Source organism: Lemur catta, chromosome 6 (genome assembly GCF_020740605.2).
Source record: "Lemur catta isolate mLemCat1 chromosome 6, mLemCat1.pri, whole genome shotgun sequence".
Classification (NCBI taxonomy): domain Eukaryota; kingdom Metazoa; phylum Chordata; class Mammalia; order Primates; family Lemuridae; genus Lemur; species Lemur catta.
Genome location: NC_059133.1, coordinates 61,046,863 through 61,067,267, shown reverse-complemented (window position 1 = coordinate 61,067,267; position 20,405 = coordinate 61,046,863). Strand labels below are relative to the sequence as shown.

The 20,405-nt window shown below is 39.2% G+C and overlaps 1 protein-coding gene across 2 annotated transcripts in view; it reads left to right on the top strand.

Annotated features, from left to right (window-relative positions):
• The first annotated feature begins 12,303 nt into the window (after window positions 1-12,303).
• The window catches only part of ARID2 (AT-rich interaction domain 2), a 170,230-nt gene continuing 162,128 nt past the window's right edge, over window positions 12,304-20,405 (top strand). The window contains exons 1-3 of one of the 2 annotated variants that reach the window (XM_045553970.1): window positions 12,304-12,526; window positions 12,643-12,736; window positions 13,802-13,899. In XM_045553970.1, the coding sequence (XP_045409926.1) occupies window positions 12,435-12,526; window positions 12,643-12,736; window positions 13,802-13,899 (284 nt within the window). In that variant the 5' untranslated portion in view covers window positions 12,304-12,434. The remainder of the gene's footprint in view (window positions 12,527-12,642; window positions 12,737-13,801; window positions 13,900-20,405) is intronic. The other variant, XM_045553971.1, reaches the window with a different exon arrangement.

Here is a 20,405-nt window from a genome sequence, read left to right as displayed (position 1 = left end):
GTAATTATGATTAGTTGTCTGATTTAATAATTTGTGGCCTTGTTAAGAATACTTAAGATAATATTCTGATTTCTGAAAATTGCCTTTGCAAATTTATTTGTTAAAGTGAGACAGAAATCATGGTACACCCCCTTTTCTTTCAAATATAAGGTCAAACACACACAAATTTTATTATGTACGATTTCTTTATTTTTCTTTGGAAACAGAGTCTCGCTCTGTTGCCCGGGCTAGAGTGAGTGCCGTGGCGTGAGCCAAGCTCACAGCAACCTCAAACTCCTGGGCTTAAGCAATCCTTCTGCCTCAGCCTCCTGAGTAGCTGGGACTACAAGCATGTGCCACTATGCCCGGCTATTTTTTTTTCTGTATATTTTTAGCTGTCCAGATCATTTCTTTCTATTTTTAGTAGAGATGGGGTCTCGCTCTTGCTCAGGTTGGTCTCGAACTCCGGACCTCGAGTGATCCTCCCGCCTCAGCCCCCCAGAGTGCTAGGATTATAGGCATGAGCCACCGCGCCCGGCCTTGATTTCTTAAAGAGTTTTCAATGTCTAAATTTGTTTAAATTAATAATAGGGGTTGGGCAAGGTAGCTCACACCTGTAATACCACCAGTTTGGAAGGCTGAGGGGGAGGATCACTTGAGACCAGAAGTTTGAAACCAGTCTGGGCAACATAGCGAGATCTCATCTCTACAAAAAATAAAAAAATTAGCCTGGTGTGGTGGCATGTACCTATAGTCCTAGCTACTTGGGAGGCTGAGGCAGGATTGCTTGAGCCCAGGAGTTGGAGGTTGCAGTGAGCTATGATCACACCACTGCACTCTAGGTAAAGCAACAGAGTGAGACTCTATCTCAAAAAAAAAAAATAAAATAAAATAAAATTAATAATAGGTGCTATGACCAAAACAAAACACTTTGTGTATAACATTGAAGAGGGAACTGGTAGCTTGGAAAAAAACATAAGTTGGTCTCCGGATATACAGCCTATTCTCAACACAAGGCACCAAAAATTTTGCTTTCTCCATATTTTACCTAGGTGGCAGAAAGTGCTATCCTTACCTGAGATTATACTTTTACTTCTCATAAGTGACTGATTCTCCTCGAGCTTTTGGGTGTTCTTGGTTGTAGACAATTACAAAGACAATAAAGATTCCTCACTTCTGGAGGAGCTAAAATATCTAGTCCTTACATTTCTCCTCTGCTGTGGGTATTACAAATTACTGTTATTGTTACTAAACTAAGGCTGTGGAGATTTCTTGTTCATAGGCATCCATTGCTCTTTATTAACCAACTGATTTCCTTGGCTAACTCATTCAGCTATAACTGTTATTCAAGATCAGGCTGCAAACTTAACAAATAAAGAGAATTAATGAATAAATAAACTCATCCCCCTTGGAAGCCCTCTGTAAATATTCAGATTAGTATTGTGTATGTGTCATTCATAAGAAAAGATTTTAGTGATTATGTGTACTTTCATAGGATGGGCAGAAAGAAACATATTTATATGCAAGAGCTGACACAACGAATGTTGGCAAAAGTTTTTATTGCTACGTTTGGAATAGCATTTGCCTGTTTATAATAATCAGGGAATATACTTTATAAGATATTGTAAAAGTTTATGAAGTACTATAGATTTTTCAAAGCCGTTGCTACCTCTCCATCTAGAAACAATAAAGACAGTATAACATCTAGATGGGATCCTAAAGAAACTGAACCAAAGTGGCCAGGCATACTGCCCATTTTTCTTCAGCAACAAGACTGGATTTTTCAGGTTCATTAGTGGAGGACATAGACCGAATCTCACCTAAGGGGGCATTTTAAAGTCCTCTCAAGTACTTGTCAGGTACAAAGGTCTTCTGTCTTAGATTTATGCTTTATGTTTAAGACGTTCATCTCACCTATCTAACAATTTCTTATTAATCTTTGGTTTCTTGCAGACACAGTGTCTAGAAGAAAGTTTCTTGGACACTTCTCACTTGAGTCACCAGACTAGTGGTGCAGCTTACAGATATAGATAGCTTCTGTTAGTGCTAACGCCATCTAGATGGCTGGTGGACCTTCTGTCCTAACCCTGGCTAGTAGGGAAAATTCAACTCCATGTTTTAGACATGTCCAAAAAACCTTCCAAATCTGTTCCAAGTGAGTCCATCATGAAACAACTAAAATGTCCAAAAGATAGCACTTAACATTGCCTATCTGTCAATAAAAAGGTCTCGTCTCTGACCTTATTTGATGGTTCTTAACTAGATTGTAATTTGTTTCCCTTAAGTACAGTCCAACTTTTGCTTTTATGCTTTGAGGTTTGACTTTGGCCACTTCTGCACTAGGTCCAAAGACTACAGAACTTTTAAGGTAGATCTGCTCTGAAAATTTTTCTGCAAAGAATCTATTTAATCACTTTCTTCTCAGAAAGTAAATCTTGAGACCTGTCACTCCAAGCAAGAGAAAGCAGGACTGCTACTCTCTTTCATCAGAGAATACTGGCAAATGACTACTACTAGAACAAGTGCATGATGCTGAGTAAGCACTGTGAGGGTTGCTTCTTGTTAGTCTGCTTGGGCTGCTATAACAAAATACCATAGACTGGGTGGTTTATAAACAGAAATTTATTTCTTACAGTTCTGGAGGCTGAGAAATCCAAGATCAACGCACCGGCAGATTTGATGTCTAGTGAGGTCCAGCGTCCCAGATGATGGTCTTTTTGCTGTAACCTCCCATGGCAGAAGGGGCAAACAAGTCCTTTGGGGTGTCTTTTATTAGGGTATCAATTCATGAGGGCTTTCCCCCCATGACCTAATCATTACCTTCTAAAGGCCCCACTTCCTAATGCCTTGGGAGTTAGGATTTCAACATTCAGACCATAGCACTACCCTATACTTCCTGAACTTTCTGGTTTTGTTATTGAGTCTCAATTATAATGTGAGGAGTGTCTACTACTAAAGGCCAAGTAAAACTAATTTTACTAAAAATAATGAACCTATATCTAGTTATTGCTCTTATATTCTTGGCTTTGAAAACTCAAAAGTTACAATAACAATACATTCCTTAAATGCTGGATCTGTTGTCAATTACCACAAAACACTAAAGGAGAAACCCCTACCATACCAGTGCCTTTACCTGAAAAACATGTGCAATGTTTGGACAGCTGGAGGTAAAAACCTTTAATGTCCAGAGTATGACACTGGTTTATCACAACAAAATTTGTGGGAAAACGTGGAGGTACCTGCCTTGCATTTAGCAATTGATGTCCCTGAATTCTTGTACTATATTAATGGGAACTGAGCTGCTTATCTTATGCTGCACTAAAAATGCCACCTGGCACTTTGACTTTGGGTGAAACTTCTGGCATTAACTTGTGACTTTAAGGAACAGGGTATGATAACTTGCAAAAGATACCTATTTCATTTGTTGAGGCCATGCTCACTCACAGTCATATGTATTTGTCCTGGCTTTTATCTTTCAGTCTCAAGTGAGGTTATACACAATCTTAGAAAGACCAAAAACTATTAAAACAAGGTAACAATAAGACTACTTCTCTAAATCTGCTCATTACTGAGAAAATGGCCATTGCACTAATGTCTTGTAGAATCACATACCTCAGCTTTCAATTTAGCCAGCAAAGGAAGGATATATGCTCTCATTGGCAAGGAAAGATGCTCCTTCATTCCTGGCAATTCAAGTCATGTCAAAAAGAAATTTCCAAGCTGTACCAGACAGAGGTAGGACCTTTTTTACATAGGCTGGTAGCCTTTTGTAGGCCATTTGGCAGTTCTGAATTGTACAAGGTATTGTAGTGAGGCTAAAAATGTTAATCTATATATATGTAGCAGCAACATTTATAAAAATGTTACAGAAATTGTAGCCTTAAAAGATTCATTTCAAATGTTATTATCTGGTTATTAAACAAGTAGTGCACAATGGCAAAGAAAATCTAAGAATAAGTGATAAGCAAGTTCATGCAGATTCTAATCTAAGGTAAAGTATTGCCTGAGAAGTTCCACACCCCATATTTGAGCTCAGTTTTCCTAATAAGTACCTAAAAAAAGCCTTCTAGCCCACTCTAGTTCTATTATTTATTTTGCTTATTTTTATCACTTTCACTGATCAATGATTTCTGCTTAAACTTTTATATACTACTTTTTAAATTATAAATGATTCAGATACATTTATGGTTTTATGCTTATTTGCTTAGCAACTAACCTGATTCTGGAAATTGGATTTTATTAGCAAGTCAGAAAGTATGTTTAATAGGAAAAGCACTGATCTGGGAGCCAGAAGGCTTACAGTAAAATGTTTATACCTTAAGAATGAGCTCAATGTATAACTTAAATCAAGTGCATCAGCCTAATCATTGGGGCCTGAATAAAGCACATGTTTTCTCTTAAATACACCCTTTCGTTTTGGTTCAGTAGGGAATGGACCAAAAAGGAAAATGTTAATGTATATGTAAAACATGATGGGATGCTCACCTCCCCTCTCCATCCAGAATACAGAGTTGTGGATTTTAAATAACACTAATGATTCATACAAGAATCTAATAACTCCAAAAATGGCACAGAAATAATTAATATTTTACTAATATACATGAACAATTTGGAATTTGTACAGATTAGGACTGAATTACTGTAGTCTAACATTTTTTAAAAAGGTTATGCTGAATTGCAGTCTAAAGTAGTATCCTTAAAGTTCAAATTTTACTTTGGGCTCACATATAAGCTATAAGAACATGATTTGGGATAAATTAGCCCTGTGGATGATCTCTATAAAAGCAAGGTTTAGCTAGGCCAAAACCTAGGTACAATCCTCAGATATTGTAGCAAATAGCACCAGAGCAAGTAAGCGCAAAGAACAGGAACGTGGCAGTGTGACCTGGCCAAATCATAGAAAACATTCTGATGAATGTCATCCATGAACACAAACACATGCTACTACTTACAAAATGGTAATAAATTCATACATATCCTTAAGCATTCCCAATTAGTTAGTTGAAGAATTATATTTGGAGACTATTTTTATCTTTTTAAAAATTTTTTTTTGATTTATTTTTATTGGGCAACATTTTATGCCATAGAATGAGTGTTCCCTGGAGCTTACTGCAGTGGTTCCCAATCTTTTTGGCACCAGAGACTGATTTCATGCAAGACAATTTTTCCAAGGACACAGGGGTCGGGGGTGAGAAGAATCTCAGGCAGTGATGCCCAGCAGTTCCTAACAGGCCACAGACCTGTACGAGCCACCGTTGGGGACTGTAGAAGTAACATAATTCCTCATCTATACATTTTCAGTACAGGGAAAACCAAAAAACAGTTATTTAATCTAAACTTTTCTACAAGGACCTATTGTATGTAGTTCTTTAGAAACAGATTTTTGCTTGTTTGGTGTAATTCTTTCAATTTGACGAACTAAAGTGGTATTCCTTAATTAAAGTTTCAAAATGCTTTTCCCTAGAGGCCAACAATACATAAAACAAAAAGCAGCACCTGAAGCAATCCTCTAAACTTACTACTTGTCTTTAGCAAATAGAGGTTTAACTTTGTGTATCACGGGCACTTTAAGATGCCCATGCCTACTGAGAACTTCTCCCTAGATAAATGTAAGTAAAGGCATCTCATTTTACAGTGCTCACAGACTCCTTGATCACTACTATAAACAGACCACAAGTTGACTCTATTATCTAGATGGCAATATACTATTATTTCAAAAGCCTCTTAGGAATTGACAGGAAGGAGGGTATCTGCAATGGGTACAAACCCACCCATGATATAATTGTGATATTACTACTATTTTTGTTGGCCCCAACTTTAACGGGGCAGAAAAACAACTGAGGTTAGCAAATAGCAGTGTAAAGGATGGATTCAGTTCCGTGGGAAGAGAGCAAATTCCCACATACTCTAACGAAAGGGAAGCTTCTTTTCCGTTTCCAGAGAAACAGGAGGACCATCATTTAACCCCTGAGTGCCATAAATAGGAAATGTCTTTAAATGGGGTTAAAATGAATAGATGTTAGAACCAGGACCTACACTCATATTTATTTAGACTATCTATAATTACAGATGGCTAAATGTTATTAATGTTAGTATTGTTAATAAAAGGGAAATTTCGTTATAAAAATGTAGCACAATACTCTAAAATTTTCATCTTTAATACCTGGAGGCATTGCAGTTAACAGCAAAATATTATGTCAGTTATTTTGTACTCCCAAAGAACTATTTATAAATATTTCTCATGTACATTATCAAAGATTAAATTCTAGAATATGTTTGAGTTCTACATATTACAAATCATGTTAAAGAATCATGACACCTTTAAAAAATTGTTTCACTTCGTTAGCATATTCCTTAATATATAGCAATAAGCTTCAACAATTTACATTGGCCCTGGCTGAATTTCCATTTTGACGCTATATATAAGTACACTGTGATATGTTTTCAGAGAAAAATAAAAGCTTAATAAATTCAATCATTAAGTCAATATTACTCTCACTCATGTAGTTATGAAGAAAAACTGTATATACTTTCATGAAACCTAATTATTACATGGTTTTGCATTTCAGCTTAATTCCTATTTTATTGTTTTGCCAACAAGACTGCCAACTCCTTAAGCTTTACAGCTAGTCAAGAATTAAATCTGCATTAAATACAGAATTAATTTGTCTTTGGGGTTTAATTTTTTAAATTAATAGCAAAGTGCAATGTCAAGAAGAGTCAATGTACCAAAAAATTGAAACAGAAAATCAAAAATTCATTAAAACAATTTGTTTGCTCTGTAGTATATTTTTTACATTCACTGAACATTCCTTCGCTTTTCCCATAATTAAAAAGTTAATTATTGGAATGTTATTTTTCGTAAGATCTGAGTTTTCAAAGAATGTGATTTAAATGCTTGTTATTAACATTAGAGCACTTTGAGTAACACTAATTCTAACACTGATCCTAACACTAAAGTGAAGCTGTTTTGTACATAATTATATTTAATTGTCCCCATTCTAAACAGAATTTCAAATTTAACTCTATGTTAAAGATCCTTCTTAAGTATTAAAAACACTCTAAATAATTATTATAACTATCCCTTCCCCCCCTTTTTTTAGACAGGGTCCCACTACGTTGCCTAGGCTGGCCTTGAACTCCTGTGCTCAAGGACACTTTCACCTCAACCTTCTGAATAGCTTTATTATATATAAAACCTCTTAAAGCTAGCAGTCCCGAAACATTTAGTACTGGACTATAATTTCCTTGAGGGTCAAGTTATTCTCCCTCCGTCCCCCTACCTCTTGTCCAATGTAGGCATTCAATAAATATTTACTCAATGATTTAGTAATCCACATTGATGATAAATGAATAGTACCTTGGTTTAGTATTTGTGTTCTCCTGAAGTTTTCAGACGTTATTGAATACTATAAGCGAGAGCAACTCCTTGTCAAAAACACATGTGGGAATGCTTCTCCAAGGAGTATTAACTGCCTAAAATTTAATTTTTTCGTTACTAAGTCTTATTAAAGTCGAAAATTATCACTTTAAGAAAATAAATCACACAGTATTTATGAACAAAGCACAATCTCTAATATCTAGTGAAAAGAAATTTTTCAAGAATCCCCAAAAGCTTACCAGACCCTTTTGAGCCAAATCATTCAGAAATTTTCTATAACAGATTCAGAGTATCTGCATTAAAATTATCCTAATCTGCAGTAGAAGAAACTATTTCCTTACCTTTTAAAAGCTTAGTTACCAAATACTCCTTAGAATCACCATCAGAATAGAAAGGCTGAAACTATGATTTGATATTGTAACCAAACTTTCAAATAAGACAAATTAGCCCACAGAAAAAAAGTATAGCAGAAAAATAGCAGAGCGCCAAGAAACCATTCTCACATTTCACCATTGGTACCTTTATTCTAACTTCATCTTTAAAGAAATATGAATTTAACATCAATAGCCTTGTTTAACCAACCGAACTATTCTTTTAAATCTTAAAGTGACCTAAAATGGAAAAATTTCTCCAATGAGTTGACATACCAATTCCTCAATGAAGTTATTTCAGCTGTTGTAATCATATACTTGACGTGCTTGATTTGAAACCAGATACAGTTAAAGTTTAGCTGAATAAGGGAATTTTTAATATACCACAATTTCTTGACTACCATTAAAACGGATAAAAATCAAAGATTCATATAAAATAACAGAAACGTCTAATTATGGCGTGTAGGGTTTGCAGTTACAATTAACAGCAAGGTTTTGCATTTTTTCCCATCATAAAGGCTTCGTCATTATTTCTCTTTAAAACAGTAAGCTATACAAATTGAATTAGGACAATTTTCACTCACTGATAATTTTTTATAGGAACCGTTTCCGTTAATGCTTGAAAACTATGAACTATATTTTATTTTACATCTTATTATGGAGAATATTGTTGTAAAACTGTCAGCACATCTCTAACATTACTATTCCAGGATCCACCTGCTCTATGCTGCCCACTATAGGAAATGCAATATGTTAATAAGAAATGTAATACTATGCACTAGGGTTACTTTAGTGCAATCCCATTAAAAAAAATTCTCTGGCTTACTTGGGTGCTAAATATGGTGTTTCTTACAAGAGATACAGACTGATTAGTGGCATTTATTAAATCTAAAGGACACCAGTAGGAACAGACAGGACCAGAAACTGTATCTTGGTCATCCACACGCCAGCAGTAGCAACCAGTTGCCGCAGGGGATGGAGTGTGGAATTTAGCGATTGAGGCGCAACCTGCAGAAAGCTACACTTCTGCACTAGAGAAAATATGAGGGTTAAAATCAACATAAACAAAACACACACAAAAAAAGTCACGCAAACACAAATGATTGCTTCAACTACAAAACATTTAAAAATCAATTATTCGTGTAATGCATATGTGTTTCAACAGATGAATCTCATCGTTCCTTAAACTTTTACATGACTCTTACAAGCAAATACAGTTAATAGCTTACTTTTGTCTTACAATTTTCTAATCACGGGTAAGTTGGACCATGTAAGTAATCTGATAAATATCAAGCTTTATGTTTATGCTTTTACTTTTACTATAGCATATATAAAGTGTTAAGGATTTAAAACCGGTCATCAGATACACTTTAGGACTCTGTTTTTGAAGATAGCATCTTCTACAAAAAGGAATTTTTTAAAGTCAATTCTCCGGTTTTACATCATATCTTAAATTTTAAAAAGGCTTTAGTATCACTTTAAGCCTTTAGCCTTTAACACTTGCTCTGAAAAGCAAAACACCACTGTATATGCATGTTTGTATATGCGCGCGCGCACACACACACACACACACACACACAAATATCAGTCAGTGACTTAAAAGTAGCAACCTCCCCTTGAAAAGTAAAATTATGTCACCTCTTCGACTTTTGGCCACTACAGATTGGGGAAACTAGAAAAGACGTTCCAACGCCTAACCTGAGACAACATTAACGTACAATCCTAGGTCTCCACTCGGACGACTTAAATTTCAGTGTACATGCCTTTGTTCCCACTCCTGCCCCATCAGCACCGTCCCCGGCCCGCATCGGGGCCGCTACCGCCAGCTGCCGGGGCCGTGGGAATCCGCGAGTGCCCCCGGCTCCCGTTCGACCGCGAGTTCCCGGACCAGGGGCCTCCAGGGCTCCCAAAGCCCAAGATTCAGACGACTCGGGGTCGTGGACTCCGGCATTTCAAAACTACCGAAAAGTCTCAATGCACGAGCGGCGTGGGGAGGCCGCCGAGGCGGCCAAAGCAACCCTCCGCGAGGTCCCGGTCAGCGGCCGCGAGCGCGGGGTTGCAACCATACCCACCGCGGCGCCGCGGCAAGTCCCCGGAGCAGTCAGCCGCAGCTGTCCCTTCTCCCCTTAATTACAATGATCCCGGCGGCTTCTGGCGCTGCCTTCGAGAAAATGAAAAAGTAAAAAAGCGTAGAGGTGCTAGAAGTCGTTGACATTTTCCGTCTACTGTGGTCCCCTAGGCTCCATCCCTGAGGTAGGATTTCCAAACTCGAATGCATCCTCAGCAGAGGTATTCCATGTTGACAGTTCTCTCGCCTCCCACAAAATGGGGCCGAGGAGCCGGCCGCTGTCTCCTCTATGGGCGCCGCCATTTTGTGAGGCGGCAGTGGCGGCGGCACGGCGGCAGGAGCCCGGGGTGTGTGTAATGGTTGAATAGAATGACCCCCTCTAGGGAATCCCCGGCACTGACGGTTACGTAAGGGGCTGTGCGCAAGTGCGGCGTTCAGGGAATCCGCACAGTTCGGGCCACGAAGCTCTGCGGCCCACATCTCCACTCCCCCTAAGAGGACCGGTGGGGGAAGGGCCAGCTGGCCGGGTCTCCCTCCTACAGCCTCCCCTTGCCTCCCGCCGGGGCCCAGCTTCTCCACCTCCCCGGCCGGGTCTCCGCCCCTCTTCGGTTTCAGAGACACTCACTGGCCCGGTGGTGTCAGGAACATCCTAGCCACAGCCTTATTCCTACCCGACCCCATTTAAGAGAAAAACTTTAGTTGGGAAATAAATGTTTCCTAGAGTGAGCTCCGGAAGCACCCTGGGCTATATTGCATAATTTTTCACCGCCAAATAAATGTTCCCATTGGAATGACTACCGGAAATAACCCATCCAGACCCTTACTCTCTTGCGACCTTGGATTAGTCCGTGACTTTGCCCGTAGTGGCCGTCACTGAAATAGGAATAATAACACGCTTCACAGGCTGTAAGCTTAATGAACATTTGTAGCAAAGGGCCGGCTCCAACACCCCTTGGAAATGCAAACTTAAGTGGTAGTGTTTGTTGAGATGTTTTGTATCTCCCATTTAAGATAAGGTTTCCTTTTTTAACCTTCAAAAATATTTTAAACAGGGATATTTAAGACATTTGAGAGAAGGCAAGGAAAAACACGTTTTATTCGATATTTATTTTAAACGCAGCAGTCTTTAAGATAACTTACTATAAAAATATACACATTAATTATTATTGTCGAAGTGTGACAGATTGCTTCCCAACCAGTTTAATTACTGTTTGCATAACTTTGGTCATAGAATGATCCAGTTTGATACGTGAAGCCAACCAAAGGCAAGATGTATTAAGAGCATTACTCTATTTCCACAGAACTAGGACAGTTCACAGTGTTCAGTGTATAGTTTGTTAAAGTTAGCTTGTGGATAATTCATGGAAAATGTGCTAATCAGGCCCCCAAATACTAGCAAAAGGCTCAGAAAAGCTGATTCCTTTAGACCTAAAAAAAAAAAAAAAACCCAAAAGGTAAGAAATTGACTTTATTCTGCTTTGTGACTGTTGCGCATCGGGCTGAGATGCCCCTCTGAGCTCCCTGTCCCTCCAGAGCGCCACACCGGTTCTGTCTGGCGGGCGGGGACTCCAAGGCGGCCCTTCCAACAGCCAGACCGGGGACGCGAACATCGCCTCCACCCCTAACCCTGGAACAACCGGTAGTGGCCGTTTCCCCGCGCCGCCCCCCTTTCCGCCGGCTTTGTGTGCGTGTGAAATGTGCGGCACATTGCAGATGAACCCTAAGCCCGGCGAGCCGAGTCTATTGTTCCCCGCGAGGAGCTGCCGGGGCGGTGTGGAGCCAGGCGCAGTGCCGCGGCCGGCCCTCGGGGGTCGCTGTGCGGCACTGGCTGCCGGGTTGTGGCGGCGGCACCGGCGGCGGCAGAGAAGGAGGCTGGCGGGGAGGGAAGCGGGCGGGCGGCGCGCAGCGGCTCGGCTGCCGCCGGTGCCTCTGCCTGGGGACGCCCCGGCCGCCGCGGCCGACACCGCGCGTGAATGTGTGCAAGGGCCCCGCGAAGCCGGGGCCGGAATACACGCTGTCACCCAGCTTTCCACAAACCACCACACAGACCTCCTCCTCCCCACCCCCAGCCCCGCCTGCCCCAGCCTCGCCGCCGCCGCGGCCGCCGAAACTCTCGGGCCTGTGGCCGCCCCGGCCCCTCACCGTCGGCTCGCTTTTCCCCTCGTCCGCTCGCGCGCCCCCGGCAGCAGCACCATGTTGAATCGCGTCCCCGGGCCGAGCCGCCTGGGCCGGCGGCGCTGAGAGGCGGGCGAGAGCCGGGCCGCGGGGAGGGAGGGAGGGAAGGAAGGGGTGGGGGCCGCGCTCGCCCCGCGGCTTCGCGCGGATCCGGCTGTCGCCTGCCCCTCTAGTTTCGCTCCGATTTCTTTAAACTTTTTTAGAAATTCCCCTCCCTCCTTCCCTCCTCTCCCCCTGGCCTCCAGCTCCCTCCTTCCCCTCCTCCTCCTCCTCCTCCCCCTCCCTCCCTCCCTCCCTGCGCCGCCGCCGCCGCCGCCGCCGCCGCCACCGCCGGCCCATGACTGAGCCCCGCCGCCGCCGGCCGAGGAATGGGCTCCGGGCTCTGGTAGGAAGCGCTGGGAGCGGGGGGCGCTTTTAAAACACTGATCTGGGTTTTTTTAAAACCTCCTTTGAAAAAATAATGGCAAACTCGACGGGGAAGGCGCCTCCGGACGAGCGGAGAAAGGGACTCGCTTTCCTGGACGAGCTGCGGCAGTTCCACCACAGCAGAGGGTGAGAGCAGAACCGGGGGGGCAGCGCCGGGGCGAGCTGGGGCGAACGGGGCTCTCCCGCCCGGGCTGGGCGCGGGGGTCCCGGCTGACAAGTGCGGGGCTTTCTCTCTCCCGCAGGTCGCCTTTTAAAAAAATCCCTGCGGTGGGTGGGAAGGAGCTGGATCTTCACGGTCTCTACACCAGAGTCACTACTTTAGGCGGATTCGCGAAGGTGAGTGGAAGTTTTAATTTGTATTTCCCTCTCTCTGGCCTCCTCCAAAAAGTCTCCTTTGACCCCGGAGTGGGCGCTCGGGGCTGGGGGGGTGGCCCGCGGGGGCAAAAGGCGTTCTTTTCGCTCCCAGCCGGTGGCACGGAGGCGGACGGCGGCGGGGCTGTTTTTGGCCTGGTGGCTCGCGTGCGCGCGGCCGGCGCGGGGCTCGGGCGGGCGGGCGGCCCGGCGCCGGCTCGCGTCCTGCCCGGTGCCCGGCCGGCCCGGCGGGGTCTGAGCGCCGCGGCGGGGAGTGCGGGCGTGTGGGGCGCCAGCCCGAGCCCCGTGCCCGCCCCGCGCCCGCGCCGCCCGCTCGCTCGCTCGCGAGTCAGCTCTGCCGCCGCTGCCGCTCTAGCACAGGCGGAGACACAGAGACACACAGACTCTGAGAGCAGTTTTCGTGCAACTCAAAATTAGCGCGGGCAGGTTTAACATCGATAATCGGCTGCGAAATGATCCCGGCAGCCGGGGGCACAGCCTCGGCCCCGTCGCCCTCGGTTTATACAGCTAACAAAAGAAACCAGGACCTGTCTCCAAATAGCCATCTTAGGCTTCAAGGCTAGGCAGAAGCTGTAGGCCTCAAAGAAGGGCCTATGGAGATGGATAGATCTGGGAGAGGGATCGGAATCGGCTCCGGCCCCGGCCCCCCCAGAACCCGCGGACGTCGCTGTCCGGAACAGTATTGATCCTATTGAACTTTTTTTTTTTTTTTTTTTAAGTGTAAACGGACCGCGTTGAGATTTAAAAGGGGGCGACAGAGGGACTTGCGATTGGTTATTGTCCGGGCTTCAAAAACAAAACAAACCCACCAAACCCCCCCAAACAAAACAAGTGCTATTAAATACAGGGCTCTCTGGTGAAAACACAGTGATTCAAAAAGCCCTTGCTTAGTAACTCTTACGGATCGATCCGAAACACCCGTTGATGCTTTAGGTATCTACAGATCTCTGTAGAATGGGTATTTATTTCATAGTTAGGTTGTTTTTTTGGATGTGCACTTTCAGACAAGTGTGCCTGTGTTTTTACCAGGTTTCTGAGAAGAATCAGTGGGGAGAAATTGTTGAAGAGTTCAACTTTCCCAGAAGTTGTTCTAACGCTGCCTTTGCTTTAAAGCAGTATTACTTGCGGTGAGTAGTAGTGACTTTTCCACAGTATTTGGAAATAAGGGACTTACGGGGTGATTTGTTTTTAGCAAAACAAAAGCGAACCTTGCACACTAGTTTCTAATCTCTTGTTAATTTCAGCCTGGGAAACATTTAATATAAATAAAGTGAGGTTGTAGGAAGGTGAAAGTTTTCCTCACCACTTTTAGGATCGTTTACATTTTTCGTACAAAATCATTACAGGTGACACCCCCCCCAATCTGGGTAAACATTCTTTTGTGATGTTGTTATTGATTGCTTGGTATCCACTGAGGAGCAGAAAGGTGATGCTTAGTGAAAGAGTTAAGATAGTTAATGAAACTTTGTAACCTTTGGGAAAATTTTTCTCTTTGTTTTGGAAACTCCTTTAGTTTTTAAAATTCTGACTTTCAGAATTTAAAAAATAAATGAAACTTCTTGTTTGGAACTGTGTCATTGAATAGTTTTTCAGTAGAATATTTCTACATAGCATGACATGTTGGTGCCTTAGGTAACCAGGATTGTTTTTAGGATTATTTTTTGTTGAGTTTCTGAGTGTCTTAAAAACGTTCAAAAGGATTATTTTATCTTTAGGAAAATGGGGATACTATGGAACCGGATACTATAATTTGCATTTTCTTTGATTCTCCCCCATCTTTTTTGACTTCTTATTTGACAGGGTAAATTTCTTACTCAGCTGGTATGTGGTACAGTCTAGATAATATATTTTGTGAGTTAGCTTTATTTTTTTCCTTCCAGTTTTTCTTCTAGGAATACTTTCATATTATAATTTATTATGAGGTCGTCTTTTAATGTTTACTTACACATAGAGGATCCTAAGTTGGTTGTTATTTGAAACTAAAATAATACTCATTGTATTTATTGCTTTTTAATACCAATATCACAGGATGGCTTTTTTTGTAATGTAACTTCTGCATAATTTGAGTTTTGCATTTATTGCTTCAAATGCACTCAGTTATTCTGTATTATGCATAGCATTCTGAAATAGGAAGTGCAGTAATTGCACAGGTGTACTTTCTATTGGCTATCTTAGATTGGCTTCAGGCTTGAAGCTGGAGTTCACAGAACTTTGTGGAGTACTGAGTTACACAAGAAGTTTAGGAAGTGTTAAATATGGTTGTTATCTATTGTGTGTATGTGTGTGATGGCATGCCTGTGTGTAAGAGTACAGTTTTAAATAAAGGGCTAAATAAAAAAAACAAAATTAATCTCCAAAACTGTTGAATTAGTAGTGGGGGTGAGAAATAGAGAATTTATATTTATCGTAATATTCACTTGGTTGTTTCCATTTATACTATTGAGAGGAACATGTTAGTACATATTCTGGTTTTATGGTAATCAGTTGGAACCATTTGGATTTTGGACTGTTAAAAATACATATTTTATGGTTTTGACTGCTGTTTGTTTGACTGATTGATTGAAATTTAGTATCCAAAAGGTACTATATGATATATATGATTCCTGAGATGTATATTTTTCTGAAAAATTTACATTCATACTAACAGTTTTAGCATAGTCAATTAAATGTCTAGGCTCCCAATTTCTTTTTTTACAAAGGTTAATCATAAAGATTGTTTTTCCAGTTGTCATTTCTGTCTTGAGATTTTATCATCCATTAATTGTAGTTATAGGTACTATTTTTAATTATATAGTTTCAAGGTTTTAAGTATTTAGTGTTCTCAGATCAATTTGGGCTTTATGCTCTTATTAGAGGCTGCTTTTTGAACTATGTCCTTAGCTAAACTTGTTTTTCCTCCATATGTCACTCTCCAGGTTTGTTTTTGTAGGGTTGTAGCTAGGCTACTAGGAAAAAAGTTGAAGCATTTGTTTTGGAAAATAAAACCATGTGAAGATTTGCATGGCTTGTAAAGAAACATAAAAGAAATATGTTGGTTAAAAATTGGGTACTACCAACCTTGAAAGAATTTTTTCCTACTGGTGTAATATTGCAGAGTTAGAGGATATGTATTATACTGGGTTTTACACCTTCCTCTGAAAAATCTGAACTAGTAGACAAGATGCCAAGCTTTAACAGTAATTCTGTTACTTAACCATAAGAGTGCCTCTTCATAGTAAGAGATAGTAATCAGTGACCTCTTTGCTGCATCAAGTTGAGTATCATAGTTTCTGATGAACAGATAATGCAGTGTGTTTTATAAATTACAGGTGGAATAATTTTTTTAATATGCACCGCCTATTTGACCTATTGTAAGGATGTTATTACGTGTGTTAGTTTTCCTTTGCTTTACAAGTTTAATATTTGCTCACATTCCCCTGTAATTTTAGTATTAATTCGATGGATGGCTGTTAGCCTAATGTTTTCTGATATATCTTCATAATATTACAGACATTTAAATAAGGAAGAGCAAAATATGGTGGCTATGTATGTGTTATAACAGCTTTATGTTTTTTGATACAAACATACACAGTCATTAAATACAGAAACTTGAGTATTAATGGTCTGTCAAAGGTTAGCTTGATTGTATCATATATAGTTATTCAGCTGTAGATTGTCTATAGAAATTTATCAAAGTCTAACCTTAAAGATGCACTTGATTATTTGTTTTAACATTGGCATTTGATTTTTAAAAATGTAAGTGCCTACTGATAACATGTGAAAGTACTCTATTTAAAAATTGGGTAGTAATCATCTATGATATTATGTACTTTATTTTCATTTAGTTCTTGGCATGTCATTTCAATGTGTTCTACAAATGTTTATTATTGGAATATTCCTATAAGTATAAAAGGATGAGGTGTAATTTCCCACATTTCATAGATGGAGATATTAAAGTGCAAAAAAATTTAAAGTGGCTTTAGGGGCATTCATTAATTGGACAAAAAAGGTTGTGTTCATGATGTGTTCAGTAATATTTAATCAGTCTATTATGAGTTCAGTTTGTTACAAATGATTTTAAGAAATTAAAATATAATTAGAAATTACTTATGCTAAATTTATGACCTAGTATATCTTTGTCCAATGTGTTCCATATTTACTCAGTGAATTTTACTTTTCTGTTTTGGTACTGAGATTGGGGGACAATTTGCTACTCTAATTTAGGTTAAGAATTTGAAGCTTTGGTATGAAGATTTAGTTATATATTTCAAATACTTAGTTGAAGAATTTTGTTTTTGCTCACTGACACAAAGTACAGTTTAGTCAAGGTTAACTTGATATTTCTTTTATAAAACTTTTGGGAAGGAGGGGAAGTATCTTGGACAATAAAAATTTATTATACAAAACTACGTGTTACTGGTTTTCTGGCACTAAAAATTAAATGATTTCTTTTTACATGTACCAACCTTTAGAATAGTCAGAAACTTAATTGTAGAGTTTTGCTCACCATAGTGGAATTTCAATTATATTGTGAATTTATTCTATTTTGTTTTTCTTTCTGAGTAAAGCCCTCCTTTAAATTATACCAATAGAGGGAGTTTACACTTATCAGTTAAATGGGATGAATACACTCATATGTCCTTTAGTTGGTGTCTACCATGTAGATCAGTTCTTTTAAGACAAAGCCTTTTATGAATCACTTGAGGTTAAGTGAAAGAATTCTTCAAAGTTGTAATAAATAAATAAAGTAACACATGGAGTGTGTGAATTGCTAAATGGAACTGAATAAACAGATTACTCTCCTCATTCAAGAAAGGAAAATAAAAGTAATATGGAGACTGGAAGAACAACTGTATTTGAATAAATTATTCATATATGTATTTTAAATTTGATTTTATAAACTGTATCTTTTATGAATAAAACCTGATTTTGATATTTTCTGATATTCTGTTACATTTTTAAAGGGCATGCAGACTTGTTGAAAGGAGGAGTAGAAAGTGGAGAAAGTTGAAAGACTGACCAAAGCTCAGCTAGGTTAGTGTTGTGTCTTAGAACTGATGTTTTAAACAGCTTAAATTTTACCCAAGTAGAAATAAGTTGAATTCTTTTCAAGATAGATAGTTTACTGAGGTTGCAAATTTTACTGAAGATACAAACTGAGAACTGTACAATTCCCAAAAATGTTTGTATGCATTTTTGCATTTTAATTTTCTACCTTAGCTGTTAACTAAAAATATCTATTTCTGAATAGAAGCACTCTTTTGTAATCCTACCTCTGATAGAAAAATATATCAATACTATGGATCTTTTATATTCTCAAACTGAATGAAATTAGAATTTGGAAAAGGAAGAAAAAACATTTTAATTCTTTCGAATTTAAGTGCGTTAGTGGGCAAGTACTTAACACATATTTTTAGATAAAGTATTAAAGAGTTTTTATTATTTTGTGAAGGTTCCTTATTGGGCATTTTCCAGACCTACTAAAGTTTAATGGCAAAAATGGATTTAGTCTGAATTGGGAATTAGAGGACATAAGAGGCAGAATGGGGTGGGGGTAGGGGGATTTTCGCTCTCTCTGTTTTTTTGATCTACCACTACTGTCATCACCACTCTTTGGTATTCAGGGTCCATTAGAGTAGAAATTCCCAATTTGTGCTCTTCATAACAATAGTTTTCCTGAAATGTTAATATGTTTTCTGGAAAAGAAGGCCAAATGAATTTGAGCAAAAAGCTAACCATGGGTTACTTTATTGCAGGATTTCTTAGAGATTATATTTTATTTGGGAAAACACTCACTTTTCCCTTACCATAGTAAATGGTGTTTCTCAAACACCACCACAGTGGTATATGGTGTGATACAGCATGTTTGAGGAACACCTACTAAGTTCTTTGGAGCATAGTTTGGGAAACTCTGAGCTAGAAGAAATGAGGGTTAAACAAGAAAAACTTTAAATATAGAAAATAATGGGGAAAATGAGATGAGAGGTAGCTATATGCATATTCATATAGGGACATACAAATATAGATTTAAATAATTTCTATGGAATTATTAGTTGCACATCTTTACCAGTGTGCACAATTATGTTGGTAATACTTGTTGTTCCAGTGGGGAGATTTTATGATTATCCTGTGTTTATCAACAGGAAAGAAAGGTCAAGAAATATTGTAGTCTAAATGTTAGCAGAAGAAAAGTTGAACCTGTAAGATAAGTAGTGGCCTGAGTTGGTACAGAATGGGGAAAGACATCATCATAGATACGTAACAGTATTTTTTCTACTGTTTAAACTATAATGTGACAAATGACAAAAAACATATGACCATGACAAAGAGTTTTAAGTCTCAGGCAATGATTCATTTATTGGCATGATATTCTTTACAACAAGAGAATTTTTGGTTAATTTTATTTGGTTGGTTTGGTCTTCTTTATCCTTGATATTCTTATTTAAACTAGCAGCCCGCATAGGGCAAGTCACTGTTCCTTTTTTTCCTCAGCGAAAGGTAAAAAAAAGAAGCATACCTTCTAACTTGATCCTTCTTTTTTTAGACAAGATATTTGTATTTAAAATTTTGTTTTGTAAAATTTATCTAAACAAGTGTCTCTAGAGAATTGTGGCAGAATCATTTATAAAACCGTTTTATAGAGTAGTAATTGCTTTTCTTGAAATACGATGATAGCCCTGCTAAAAATTTGTATTTGCTTCAGTTCTCTGATTTTAAAAACTAAGAAGTCATATAATGAATTTTGATGTTATGAAAAAGCTGTTTAGAAGTAGATGTCGGTCTAAAGACGAGACTGTACTGGAGTTAAAAAATGGAGATTTTGTTTTGTTTTATTTTTAAATGGAGATGTTAAGATTAAAGATTATCTTCAAATATTTTATAACTTAAAGTTATAAGCATAATTTTTATGAAAGACAAAAATATTATCTTTTTAATTTAAAATAAGTGCATATAATATGGTTAGTTCAGTTATCCATAGCAGAGCCAAAGAAATTGGCAAGTTTCTTTAGTTTATTCGAAAGTGCCCAAAAAATGCATATCTTGATCAGTATAGGTTACCAATCATAAAACTTATTGAGGCATTCGCTTAGGAAATAAAACTTTTGGGGCACCTGGAGTAAAAGATGGTTTAGAGCAAATTGTCACTCTTAGTAGCATTCAGGTTATTTATGAATTTCATTAAGCTTTCTAAGAATTGTGTTTTTACAGTAGAGTCTGACATAATATTTTTATGTTTTAAAACATAAGGAAATTTTACTTATGTGCGTGGATACTTTTTGCATATTCATTATGTTGTGAATTGAGGGTTAATTCATTTGACTAAGTACATTGCGATAATCTGTTGCTGGAACTAAAGTCTCTTGGTGATGTCTAGGAATAGCGATCACATTCTGAATTGTTGCCCCAAAATGACAGATCCATAATTCCATTAATGTTTAAGTCAGTGTTTGCAGGGCTCCATCCTTGTCTTACCGCAATAGAATTTTGTGACTGGGCCCCAGAAAGAATGAGTTGTTTTGATGTTTTGGCTGTTTGCATCTTTTTCTCCAGCATGCCATTGATTTGAAGTAATGGGGTCATGTCCTATAGAATGTCGCAAATTCTAGATTTGGTTGATTGCTTCCTTCTAGTGTCAGTTAACTTGTTCCTCTAT